Source organism: Halictus rubicundus, unplaced genomic scaffold (genome assembly GCF_050948215.1).
Source record: "Halictus rubicundus isolate RS-2024b unplaced genomic scaffold, iyHalRubi1_principal scaffold0042, whole genome shotgun sequence".
Classification (NCBI taxonomy): Eukaryota; Metazoa; Arthropoda; class Insecta; order Hymenoptera; family Halictidae; genus Halictus; species Halictus rubicundus.
Window position 1 is genome coordinate 4,864 of NW_027488583.1, and position 14,695 is coordinate 19,558.

A 14,695-nucleotide genomic window follows, 5' to 3' on the forward strand; every position below is an offset into this window, starting at 1 on the left:
GTACTTTTCTAAGCAAGGTAGCCCTATGATTCCGTCTTCTATTAAAGGAAAGTCGTCTGGTATAACAAAGAATTTATGTGATTGGTCAAAGATTCGAATTTTAACATATCTGTCTGTAGTGTAACGGTCTTGTCCCATAAAAAATGTTCGCGGTTCTGTTTTGTTCATAACGCTATTAATTTTTGATTCTTTAATTAAATTTATTCCTGTTCCTGTGTCGATGAGGTGTATCCGTCTTCCTCCTGATGTATTGAATGTGGTGGTAAGAAGTCTTCCTGTTGTTGTATTGACTCGAATTCTTGGCCGTTCTCGATCTCTACTCTGTTTACCCGTGGTGGTAGGTTTCGCTGGCTGGCTGGTGGAAAATTTCCATTCGGACACTGGTTGGCTATGTGTCCCGAGCGATTGCACTTGAAGCATTTTATTGCTGCGTGTTCAGCTAATGGTGTTCGTTCGAGGCGCCTGAAGCTGTTTGCTGCTGCTGACTGCGCGATTGTTCGTACCGTAGGTCGTCGCTCGTCGTAGCGTCTTGGTTGTTGTTGATTAGCGAAGCGGTTGGTGTTCACTGCTCGTTCCGATCGTGATGCTGCTGGTCGCTTCCATTCGTTTTGCTCTTCTCGTAGATAGCGTTCGATTTCCGCTGCTTTCTTCTCGGTTTCGGCTAAAGATTGAGGTTCGTTTGCCAAAAGCGTTCGTCCTATTTCTCTTCTGAGTCCTTTCAGATAGATTCTATTCACTTTCTTCATTGTTGCTTCCATCATTATGCGCCTGGTTATTGGTTGCGGATATTCGTTGGTAATGGCATATGTTAGCTTGTTCAATACGCGTCTGAATCGGATGTTAAAGTTCTGTACACTTTCTTCTTTTCCTTGCTTGATTTCCCGCAGTTGCTCGCTGTATTCGTCTGTGGTTACCTGAGTTGCCACGTTTGATCGTAACGCTTCGTATAGTTCACCAAAAGATTCTATTTGTAAATTTCGTATCCCTTGGGCCGCTTTCCCAATGATTTTCTCTACTTTAATGGCTTTTAATAGCAATTCTTTTTCGGTGCACATGTTGCGCATGGAACGTACTTCTTTAATAAAATCTTCTACCCCAATATCGTCATCTCCGTTTAGCGTTGGAATATACCGTATAGCATCCTTGGCTCGTAGCGTTGGAGTACAGTCTGTTGTTCGTTCAGAAGCTTCATCGTTCACATCATTATTGATTGTGACTATCGGTGGTGCTGTTCGAGTTGTGGTGGTTTGTTCAGCTCGTTCTTGTTGTATGGCTGTACTTGCACCATCGTCGCCCGTTATTAGGGATCCGAACTCGTCAGTTGTCACTGTTCTAATACTTACGCCCATTCGTAGATCAGCGAGGTTCTTGCCGAGGATCTCTATTTCCCTAATACGTTTTTTATTTTCTTCGTCAGCTTGTTTCGTTAGTAGCACGAATTGCCTTTGAACTTCCGACATTTCTTTTTCATGTCGTTCGTTTTGCTTTTGCATAGCATCTAGGATTGCTCTTAGATTGGGGTCTACACCTGTAGAGGTTGAAGCTTGTTCTCCGTTCTTTGTCATTATTGTAACCTTTTCGTCGTCTTGAATCTTGACTGTTGATGCTACTACCTCTTACGCGGTAATAAATAAATGAAGCCAGAGTTTTACCTTAGTGATTGCCGTAGCACGGGGCGGTTCCGTAGAAAGCTCCAAATCGACTGGTTCACTGGATTCGTTATAGTGCAGTTGTCTTCAGAGTTGACCGTAGTCCCAAGGAGTGGCTCTTCCGTAGTAGAGTTGTCGTTGGTTTACTTGAAGATCGATTTGCACTATCCTGGCAGGATCGCCAAAATGTGACGTAAACTGGGTGAAAATATTTGAAAGAAGGAGAGTGGGAGTTACCCAGCTCTTTATCCCGTTCTTTACTGACAAAAAGTATAAGTTTATTTAAGACAAAGTTACAAAACGGAGGTTCAGCCAAGATTGACTGCCCTGGGAATGTTCCCATACTTATAGCTTGACCTTATTGATTAGTAATGCATTTTTTGGGGGGCTTTCGAAATCAGGCGGATGTGATTTGACTAATGCTGTTGCGTACGCGTGTATCGAGAAATGCTGTGGTGTCGAGGTGAATGCTCGGGGAATGCTGACTTGTGCAAATGACTCGGGAAATGCTGTGGTGTCGAATGGAATATGATCTGGTATAGCTCGGGGATTTTTAGGACGTTACAGAGGATAGGATAGAATTGAGGATAGGATAGGATGGAGGTAAGGATAGGATAGAGGATAGGATAGGGGATTGGATAGGATAGGATAGAGGATACGATAGGATAGAGGATAGGATAGGATAGAGGATAGGATAGGATAGAGGATGAGATAGCATAGAGGATAGGATAGGATAGAGGATTGGATAGGATTGACGATAGGATAGGATAGAGGATAGGATAGGATAGAGCATAGTATAGGATAGAGGATGGGATAGCATAGAGGATAGGATAGGATGGAGGATAGGTTAGGATTGAGGATAGGATAGGATTGAGGATAGGATAGGATAGAGGATCCGATAGGGGATTGGATAGGATAGAGGATAGGAGACGATGGAGGATATGATAGAATAGAGGATAGGATAGGATAGAGGAAAGGATAGGATAGAGGATTGGATAGGATAGAGGATAGGATAGGATAGAGTATAGGATAGGATATAGGATAGGATAGGATAGAGAATTGGATTGAGGATAGAGCATAGGATAGGATAGAGGATGGGATAGCATAGAGGATAGGATAGGATAGAGGATAGGATAGGATTGAGGGTAGGATAGGATAGAGTATAGGATAGGATAGAGGATAGGATAGGATACAGTATAGGACATAGGATTGGATAGGATAGAGGATAGGATACGATAGAGGATAGGATAGGGTAGGATAGAGAATAGGATGGGATGGATGATATTATATGCTCGAGGACAGGATAGGATAGAGGATAGGATAGGATAGAGGATAGGATAGGATAGAGGATAGGATAGGATAGAGGATAGGATAGGATAGAGGATAGGATAGGATTGAGGACGGGATAGGATAGAGGATAGGATAGGATAGAGGATAGGATAGGATACAGTATAGGATACGATATAGGATAGGATAGGATAGAGGATAGGATAGAGAATAGGATAGGAGAGAGGATACGATAGGATTGAGGATAGGATAGGATAGAGGATAGGATAGGATAGAGGATCCCATAGGGGATTGGATAGGATAGATGATAGGAGACGATAGAGGATAGGATAGAATAGAGGATATGATAGTATAGAGGAAAGGATAGGATAGAACATAGGATAGGATAGAGGATGGGACAGCATAGAGGATAGGATAGGATAGAGGATAGGATAGGATTGAGGATAGGATAGGATAGAGGATAGGATAGGATAGAGGATAGGATAGGATAGAGCATAGTATAGGATAGAGGATGGGATACCATAGAGGATAGGATAGGATAGAGGATAGGATAGGATTGAGGATAGGATAAGATTGAGGATAGGATAGGATAGAGGATCCGATAGGATTGAGGATAGGATAGGATAGAGGATCCGATAGGGGATTGGATAGGATAGAGGATAGGAGACGATAGAGGATAGGATAGGGGATTGGATAGGATAGAGGACAGGAGACGATGGAGGATAGGATATGATAGAGGAAAGGATAGGATAGAGGATAGGATAGGATAGAGGATAGGATAGGAAAGAGGATAGGATAGAGTATACGATAGGATAGAGGATAGGATAGGATAATGGATAGGATAGGATAGGTGATAGGATAGGATAGAGGATAGGATAAGATAGAGGATGAGGATAGGATAGAGGATAGGATAGGATAGTGGATGGGATAGGATAGAGTATAGGATAGGATAGAGGATATTATAGGATTGAGGAGAGAGGATAGGATAGAGGATAGGATAGAGGATAGGATACGATAGAGGATAGGATAGGATAGAGGATAGGATAGGATAGAGGATAGGATAGAGCATCGGATAGGATAGAGGATAGGATAGGATAGAGGATAGGATAGGAAAGAGTATAGGATAGGATAGAATAGAGGATAGGATAGGATAGAGTATAGGATATAGGATTGGATAGGTTAGAGGATAGGATACGATAGAGGATAGGATAGGGTAGGATAGAGAATATGATAGGATGGATGATATTATATGATCGAGGACAGGATAGGATAGAGGATGCGATATTATAGAGGATAGGAGAGGATAGAGGATAGGATCGAATAGAGGATAGGATAGGGGATTGGATAGGATAGGATAGGATAGAGTATAGAATAGGATAGAGGATAGGATACGATAGAGGATACGATAGGATAGAGGATAGGATCGAATAGAGGATAGGATAGGGGATTGGATAGGATAGGATAGGATAGAGTATAGGATAGGATAGAGGATAGGATAGTACAGAGGATAGGATAGGATAGAGTATAGGATAGGATATAGGATAGGATAGGATAGAGAATAGGATTGAGGATAGAGCATAGGATAGGATAGAGGATGGGATAGCATAGAGGATAGGATAGGATAGAGAATAGGATAGGATTGAGGATAGGATAGGATAGAGTATAGGATAGGATAGAGGATAGGATAGGATACAGTATAGGACATAGGATTGGATAGGATAGAGGATAGGATACGATAGAGGATAGGATAGGGTAGGATAGAGAATAGGATAGGATGGATGATATTATATGCTCGAGGACAGGATAGGATAGAGGATAGGATAGGATAGAGGATAGGATAGGATAGAGGATAGGATAGCATAGTGGGTGGGATAGGATAGAGTATAGGATAGGATAGATAATATTATAGGATTGAGGAGAGAGGATAGGATAGAGGATAGGATAGGATGGAGAATAGGATAGGATAGAGGATAGGATACGATAGAGGATCGGATAGGATAGAGGATAGGATAGGATAGAGGATAGGATAGGATTGAGGATAGGATAGGATAGGATAGAGGATAGGATAGGATAGAGCATAGTATAGGATAGAGGATGGGATACCATAGAGGATAGGGTAGGATAGAGGATAGGATAGGATTGAGGATAGGATAGGATTGAGGATAGGATAGGATAGAGGATCCGATAGGGGATTGGATAGGATAGAGGATAGGAGACGATAGAGGATAGGATAGGGGATTGGATAGGATAGAGGACAGGAGACGATGGAGGATAGGATAGAATAGAGGATAGGATAGGATAGAGGAAAGGATAGGATAGAGGATAGGATAGGATAGAGGATAGGATAGGATAGAGAACAGGATAGTAAAGAGGATAATATAGAGGATCGGATAGAGGATTGGATAGGATATAGGATAGTTGACGATAGAGAATAGGATAGGGGATTGGACAGGATAGAGGACAGGAGACGATAGCGGATAGGATACGATAGAGGATAGGATAGGATAGAGTATAGGATATAGGATTGGATAGGATAGAGGATAGGATACGACAGAGGATAGGATAGGGTAGGGTAGAGAATAGGATAGGATGTATGATATTATAGGATCGAGGACAGGATAGGATAGAGGATACGATATTATAGAGGATAGGATAGGGGATTGGATAGGATAGGATAGGATAGAGTATAGAATAGGATAGAGGGTAGGATAGGATAGAGAATAGGATAGGATAGAGGATAGGATAGGATAGAGGATAGGATAGAGTATAGGGTATGATAGAGGATAAGATAGGATAGGGGATAGGATAGGATAGAGGATAGGATAGGATAGAGGATAGGATAGGAGAGAGGATAGGATAGGATAGAGGATAGGATAGGATAGAGGATAGGATAGGATAGAGGATAGGAGACGATAGAGGATAGGATAGGGGATTGGATAGGATAGAGGACAGGAGACGATGGAGGATAGGATAGGATAGAGGAAAGGATAGGATAGAGGATAGGATAGGATAGAGGATAGGATAGGAAAGAGGATAGGATAGAGTATACGATAGGATAGAGGATAGGATAGGATAATGGATAGGATAGGATAGACGATAGGATAGGATAGAGGATAGGATAGGATAGTGGATGGGATAGGATAGAGTATAGGATAGGATAGAGGATATTATAGGATTGAGGAGAGAGGATAGGATAGAGGATAGGATAGGATGGAGAATAGGATAGGATAGAGGATAGGATACGATAGAGGATAGGATAGGATAGAGGATAGGATAGGATAAAGGATAGGATAGAGCATTGGATAGGATAGAGGATAGGATAGGATAGAGGATAGGATAGGAAAGAGGATAGGATAGGATAGAATAGAGGATAGGATAGGATAGAGTATAGGATATAGGATTGGATAGGATAGAGGATAGGATACGATAGAGGATAGGACAGGGTAGGATAGAGAATAGGATAGGATGGATGATATTATATGATCGAGGACAGGATAGGATAGAGGATGCGATATTATAGAGGATAGGATAGGATAGAGGATAGGATCTAATAGAGGATAGGATAGGGGATTGGATAGGATAGGATAGGATAGAGTATAGAATAGGATAGAGGATAGGATAGGATAGAGAATGGGATAGGATTGAGGATAGGATAGGATAGAGGATAGGATATAATAGAGGATAGGATAGGATAGAGGATAGGATAGGATAGAGGATAGGATAGGATAGTGGATGGGATAGGATAGAGTATAGGATAGGATAGAGGATATTATAGGATTGAGGAGAGAGGATAGGATAGAGGATAGGATAGGATAGAGAATAGGATAGGATAGAGGATAGGATACGATAAAGGATCGGATAGGATAGAGGATAGGATAGGATAGAGGATAGGATAGGAGGGAGAATAGGATAGGTGAGAGAATAGGATAGGATAGAGGATAGGATAGGATAGAGGATAGGAGACGATAGAGGATAGGATAGGGGATTGGATAGGATAGAGGACAGGAGACGATGGAGGATAGGATAGGATAGAGGAAAGGATAGGATAGAGGATAGGATAGGATAGAGGATAGGATAGGAAAGAGGATAGGATAGAGTATACGATAGGATAGAGGATAGGATAGGATAATGGATAGGATAGGATAGACGATAGGATAGGATAGAGGATAGGATAGGATAGTGGATGGGATAGGATAGAGTATAGGATAGGATAGAGGATATTATAGGATTGAGGAGAGAGGATAGGATAGAGGATAGGATAGGATGGAGAATAGGATAGGATAGAGGATAGGATACGATAGAGGATAGGATAGGATAGAGGATAGGATAGGATAAAGGATAGGATAGAGCATTGGATAGGATAGAATATAGGATAGGATAGAGGATAGGATAGGAAAGAGGATAGGATAGGATAGAATAGAGGATAGGATAGGATAGAGTATAGGATATAGGATTGGATAGGATAGAGGATAGGATACGATAGAGGATAGGATAGGATAGGATAGAGGATAGGATACGATAGAGGATAGGATAGGATAGAGGATAGGATATAATAGAGGATAGGATAGGATAGAGGATAGGATAGGATAGAGGATAGGATAGGATAGTGGATGGGATAGGATAGAGTATAGGATAGGATAGAGGATATTATAGGATTGAGGAGAGAGGATAGGATAGAGGATAGGATAGGATAGAGAATAGGATAGGATAGAGGATAGGATACGATAAAGGATCGGATAGGATAGAGGATAGGATAGGATAGAGGATAGGATAGGAGAGAGAATAGGATAGGATAGAGGATAGGATAGGATAGAGGATAGGATAGAGCATTGGATAGGATATAGGATAGGATACGATAGAGGATACGATAGGATAGAGGATAGGATCGAATAGAGGATAGGATAGGGGATTGGATAGGATAGGATAGGATAGAGTATAGGATAGGAAAGAGGATAGGATAGGATAAAGTATAGGACATAGGATTGGATAGGATAGAGGATAGGATAGGATAGAGGATAGGATAGGATAGAGGATAGGATAGCATAGTGGGTGGGATAGGATAGAGTATAGGATAGGATAGAGAATATTATAGGATTGAGGAGAGAGGATAGGATAGAGGATAGGATAGGATGGAGAATAGGATAGGATAGAGGATAGGATACGATAGAGGATCGGATAGGATAGAGGATAGGATAGGATAGAGGATAGGATTGGAGAGAGGATAGGATAGGGGATTGGATAGGATAGGATAGGATAGAGTATAGAATAGGATAGAGGATAGGATAGGATAGAGGATGGGATAGGATTGAGGATAGGATACGATAGAGGATAGGATAGGGTAGGATAGAGAATAGGATAGGATGGATGATATTATATGATCGAGGACAGGATAGGATAGAGGATGCGATATTATAGAGGATAGGATAGGATAGAGGATAGGATCGAATAGAGGATAGGATAGGGGATTGGATAGGATAGGATAGGATAGAGTATAGAATAGGATAGAGGATAGGATAGGATAAAGGATAGGATAGAGCATTGGATAGGATAGAGGATAGGATAGGATAGAGGATAGGATAGGAAAGAGGATAGGATAGGATAGAATAGAGGATAGGATAGGATAGAGTATAGGATAGAGGATTGGATAGGATAGAGGATAGGATACGATAGAGGATAGGATAGGGTAGGATAGAGAATAGGATAGGATGGATGATATTATATGATCGAGGACAGGATAGGATAGAGGATGCGATATTATAGAGGATAGGATAGGATAGAGGATAGGATCGAATAGAGGATAGGATCGAATAGAGGATAGGATAGGGGATTGGATAGGATAGGATAGGATAGAGTATAGAATAGGATAGAGGATAGGATAGGATAGAGGATGGGATAGGATTGAGGATAGGATAGGATCGAGGATAGGATAGGAGAGAGGATAGGATAGGGTAGAGAATAGGATAGGATAGAGGATAGGATAGAGCATTGGATAGGATAGAGGATAGGATAGGATAGAGGATAGGATAGGAAAGAGGATAGGATAGGATAGAATAGAGGATAGGATAGAATAGAGTATAGGATATAGGATTGGATAGGATAGAGGATAGGATACGATAGAGGATAGGATAGGGTAGGATAGAGAATAGGATAGGATGGATGATATTATATGATCGAGGACAGGATAGGATAGAGGATGCGATATTATAGAGGATAGGATAGGATAGAGGATAGGATCGAATAGAGGATAGGATAGGGGATTGGATAGGATAGGATAGGATAGAGTATAGAATAGGATAGAGGATAGGATAGGATAGAGGATGGGATAGGATTGAGGATAGGATAGGATAGAGGATAGGATATAATAGAGGATAGGATAGGATAGAGGATAGGATAGGATTGAGGATAGGATAGAGGATAGATGATAGGATAGGATAGAGGATCCGATAGGGCATTGGATAGGAAAGAGGATAGGATAGGAGATTGTATAGGATAGAGGACAGGAGGCGATGGAGGATAGGATAGAATAGAGGATAGGATAGGATAGAGGCAACGATAGGATAGAGGATAGGATAGGATAGAGGATAGGGTAGGATAGAGGATAGGATAGGATAGAGGATAGGATAGATGATAGGATAGGATAGAGGATAGGATAGATGATAGGATAGGATAGAGGATAGGATAGGATAGAGTATAGGATAGGATATAGGATAGGATAGGATAGAGAATAGGATTGAGGATACAGCATAGGATAGGATAGAGGATGGGATAGCATAGAGGATAGTATAGGATAGAGGATAGGATAGGATTGAGGATAGGATAGGATAGAGTATAGGATAGGATAGAGGATAGGATAGGATACAGTATAGGACATAGGATTGGATAGGAGAGAGGATAGGATACGATAGAGGATAGGATAGGGTAGGATAGAGAATAGGATAGGATGGATGATATTATATGCTCGAGGACAGGATAGGATAGAGGATAGGATAGGATAGAGGATAGGATAGGATAGAGGATAGGATAGCATAGTGGATGGGATAGGATAGAAGATAGGGTAGGATTGTGAATAGGATAGGGGATTGGATAGGATAGGATAGGATAGAGTATAGGATAGGATAGAGGATAGGATAGTATAGAGGATAGGATAGGATAGAGGATAGGATAGGAGAGAGGATAGGATAGGATAGAGAATAGGATAGGAGAGAGGATAGGATTGAGGATAGAGCATAGGATAGAGGATAGGATAGGATAGAGGATAGGATAGGATAGAGGATAGGATAGGATAGAGGATAGGAGACGATAGAGGATAGGATAGGGGATTGGATAGGATAGAGGACAGGAGACGATGGAGGATAGGATAGAATAGAGGATAGGATAGGATAGAGGAAAGGATAGGATAGAGGATAGGATAGGATAGGAAAGAGGATAGGATAGGATAGAGTATAGGATAGGATAGAGGATAGGATAGGATAGAGAATAGGATTGAGGGTAGAGCATAGGATAGGATAGAGGATGGGATAGCATAGAGGATAGGATAGGATAGAGGATAGGATAGGATTGAGGATAGCATAGGATAGAGGATAGGATAGGATAGAGTATAGGATAGGATACAGTATAGGATAGGATAGAGGATAGGGTACGATAGGGAATAGGATTGATTATAGAGCATAGGATAGGATACAGGATGGGATAGCAAAGAGGATAGGATAGGATAGAAGGTAGGGTAGGATTGAGAATAGGATAGGGGATTGGATAGGATAGGATAGGATAGAGTATAGGATAGGATAGAGGATAGCATAGTATAGAGGATAGGATAGGATAGAGTATAGGATAGGATAGAGGATAGGATAGGATAGAGAATAGGATTGAGGGTAGAGCATAGGATAGGATAGAGGATGGGATAGCATAGAGGATAGGATAGGATAGAGGATAGGATAGGATTGAGGATAGCATAGGATAGAGGATAGGATAGGATAGAGTATAGGATAGGATACAGTATAGGATAGGATAGAGGATAGGATAGGATAGAGGATAGGATAGAGAATAGGATAGGAGAGAGGATACGATAGGATTGAGGATAGGATAGGATAGAGGATAGGATAGGATAGAGGATCCGATAGGGGATTGGATAGGATAGAGGATAGGATAGAATAGAGGATAGGATAGTATAGAGGAAAGGATAGGATAGAGCATAGGATAGGATAGAGGATGGGATAGCATAGAGGATAGGATAGGATAGAGGATAGGATAGGATTGAGGATAGGATAGGATAGAGGATAGGATAGGATAGAGAATAGGATTGAGGGTAGAGCATAGGATAGGATAGAGGATGGGATAGCATAGAGGATAGGATAGGATAGAGGATAGGATAGGATTGAGGATAGCATAGGATAGAGGATAGGATAGGATAGAGGATAGGATAGGATACAGTATAGGATAGGATAGAGGATAGGATAGGATAGAGGATAGGATAGAGAATAGGATAGGAGAGAGGATACGATAGGATTGAGGATAGGATAGGATAGATGATAGGATAGGATAGAGGATCCGATAGGGGATTGGATAGGATAGAGGATAGGATAGAATAGAGGATAGGATAGTATAGAGGAAAGGATAGGATAGAGCATAGGATAGGATAGAGGATGGGATAGCATAGAGGATAGGATAGGATAGAGGATAGGATAGGATTGAGGATAGGATAGGATAGAGGATAGGATAGGATAGAGGATAGGATAGGATAGAGCATAGTATAGGATAGAGGATATGATACCATAGAGGATAGGATAGGATAGAGGATAGGATAGCATAGAGGATAGTATAGGATAGAGGATAGGATAGGATTGAGGATAGGATAGGATAGAGTATAGGATAGGATAGAGGATAGGATAGGATACAGTATAGGACATAGGATTGGATAGGAGAGAGGATAGGATACGATAGAGGATAGGATAGGGTAGGATAGAGAATAGGATAGGATGGATGATATTATATGCTCGAGGACAGGATAGGATAGAGGATAGGATAGGATAGAGGATAGGATAGGATAGAGGATAGGATAGGATAGAGGATAGGATAGGAGAGAGGATAGGATAGGATAGAGAATAGGATAGGATAGAGGATAGGATTGAGGATAGAGCATAGGATAGAGGATAGGATAGGATAGAGGATAGGATAGGATAGAGGATAGGATAGGATAGAGGATAGGAGACGATAGAGGATAGGATAGGGGATTGGATAGGATAGAGGACAGGAGACGATGGAGGATAGGATAGAGGAAAGGATAGGATAGAGGATAGGATAGGATAGGAAAGAGGATAGGATAGAGTATACGATAGGATAGAGGATAGGATAGGATAATGGATAGGATAGGATAGAGGATAGGATAGGATAGAGGATAGGATAGGATAGTGGATGGGATAGGATAGATTATAGGATAGGATAGAGGATAGGATAGGATAGTGGATGGGATAGGATAGAGTATAGGATAGGATAGAGTATAGGATAGGATAGAGGATAGGGTACGATAGGGAATAGGATTGATTATAGAGCATAGGATAGGATACAGGATGGGATAGCAAAGAGGATAGGATAGGATAGAAGGTAGGGTAGGATTGAGAATAGGATAGGGGATTGGATAGGATAGGATAGGATAGAGTATAGGATAGGATAGAGGATAGGATAGTATAGAGGATAGGATAGGATAGAGTATAGGATAGGATAGAGGATAGGATAGGATAGAGAATAGGATTGAGGGTAGAGCATAGGATAGGATAGAGGATGGGATAGCATAGAGGATAGGATAGGATAGAGGATAGGATAGGATTGAGGATAGCATAGGATAGAGGATAGGATAGGATAGAGTATAGGATAGGATACAGTATAGGATAGGATAGAGGATAGGATAGGATAGAGGATAGGATAGAGAATAGGATAGGAGAGAGGATACGATAGGATTGAGGATAGGATAGGATAGAGGATAGGATAGGATAGAGGATCCGATAGGGGATTGGATAGGATAGAGGATAGGATAGAATAGAGGATAGGATAGTATAGAGGAAAGGATAGGATAGAGCATAGGATAGGATAGAGGATGGGATAGCATAGAGGATAGGATAGGATAGAGGATAGGATAGGATTGAGGATAGGATAGGATAGAGGATAGGATAGGATAGAGGATAGGATAGGATAGAGGATAGGATAGGATTGAGGATAGGATAGGATAGAGTATAGGATAGGATAGAGGATAGGATAGGATACAGTATAGGACATAGGATTGGATAGGAGAGAGGATAGGATACGATAGAGGATAGGATAGGGTAGGATAGAGAATAGGATAGGATGGATGATATTATATGCTCGAGGACAGGATAGGATAGAGGATAGGATAGGATAGAGGATAGGATAGGATAGAGGATAGGATAGGATAGAGGATAGGATAGGAGAGAGGATAGGATAGGATAGAGAATAGGATAGGATAGAGGATAGGATTGAGGATAGAGCATAGGATAGAGGATAGGATAGGATAGAGGATAGGATAGGATAGAGGATAGGATAGGATAGAGGATAGGAGACGATAGAGGATAGGATAGGGGATTGGATAGGATAGAGGACAGGAGACGATGGAGGATAGGATAGAATAGAGGATAGGATAGGATAGAGGAAAGGATAGGATAGAGGATAGGATAGGATAGGAAAGAGGATAGGATAGAGTATACGATAGGATAGAGGATAGGATAGGATAATGGATAGGATAGGATAGAGGATAGGATAGGATAGAGGATAGGATAGGATAGTGGATGGGATAGGATAGATTATAGGATAGGATAGAGGATAGGATAGGATAGTGGATGGGATAGGATAGAGTATAGGATAGGATAGAGTATAGGATAGGATAGAGGATAGGGTACGATAGGGAATAGGATTGATTATAGAGCATAGGATAGGATACAGGATGGGATAGCAAAGAGGATAGGATAGGATAGAAGGTAGGGTAGGATTGAGAATAGGATAGGGGATTGGATAGGATAGGATAGGATAGAGTATAGGATAGGATAGAGGATAGGATAGTATAGAGGATAGGATAGGATAGAGTATAGGATAGGATAGAGGATAGGATAGGATAGAGAATAGGATTGAGGGTAGAGCATAGGATAGGATAGAGGATGGGATAGCATAGAGGATAGGATAGGATAGAGGATAGGATAGGATTGAGGATAGCATAGGATAGAGGATAGGATAGGATAGAGTATAGGATAGGATACAGTATAGGATAGGATAGAGGATAGGATAGGATAGAGGATAGGATAGAGAATAGGATAGGAGAGAGGATACGATAGGATTGAGGATAGGATAGGATAGAGGATAGGATAGGATAGAGGATCCGATAGGGGATTGGATAGGATAGAGGATAGGATAGAATAGAGGATAGGATAGTATAGAGGAAAGGATAGGATAGAGCATAGGATAGGATAGAGGATGGGATAGCATAGAGGATAGGATAGGATAGAGGATAGGATAGGATTGAGGATAGGATAGGATAGAGGATAGGATAGGATAGAGAATAGGATTGAGGGTAGAGCATAGGATAGGATAGAGGATGGGATAGCATAGAGGATAGGATAGGATAGAGGATAGGATAGGATTGAGGATAGCATAGGATAGAGGATAGGATAGGATAGAGGATAGGATAGGATACAGTATAGGATAGGATAGAGGATAGGATAGGATAGAGGATAGGATAGAGAATAGGATAGGAGAGA

The 14,695-nt window shown here is 41.2% G+C and overlaps 1 protein-coding gene across 1 annotated transcript; it reads right to left on the minus strand.

Annotated features, from left to right (window-relative positions):
• Window positions 1-200: 200 nt before the first annotated feature.
• Window positions 201-1,565, minus strand: LOC143363361 (uncharacterized). Its single transcript, XM_076803959.1, has one exon. It carries the CDS (start codon window positions 1,563-1,565, stop codon window positions 201-203), a length of 1,365 nt encoding a protein of 454 aa, XP_076660074.1.
• Between the last annotated feature and the right edge of the window lie 13,130 nt (window positions 1,566-14,695).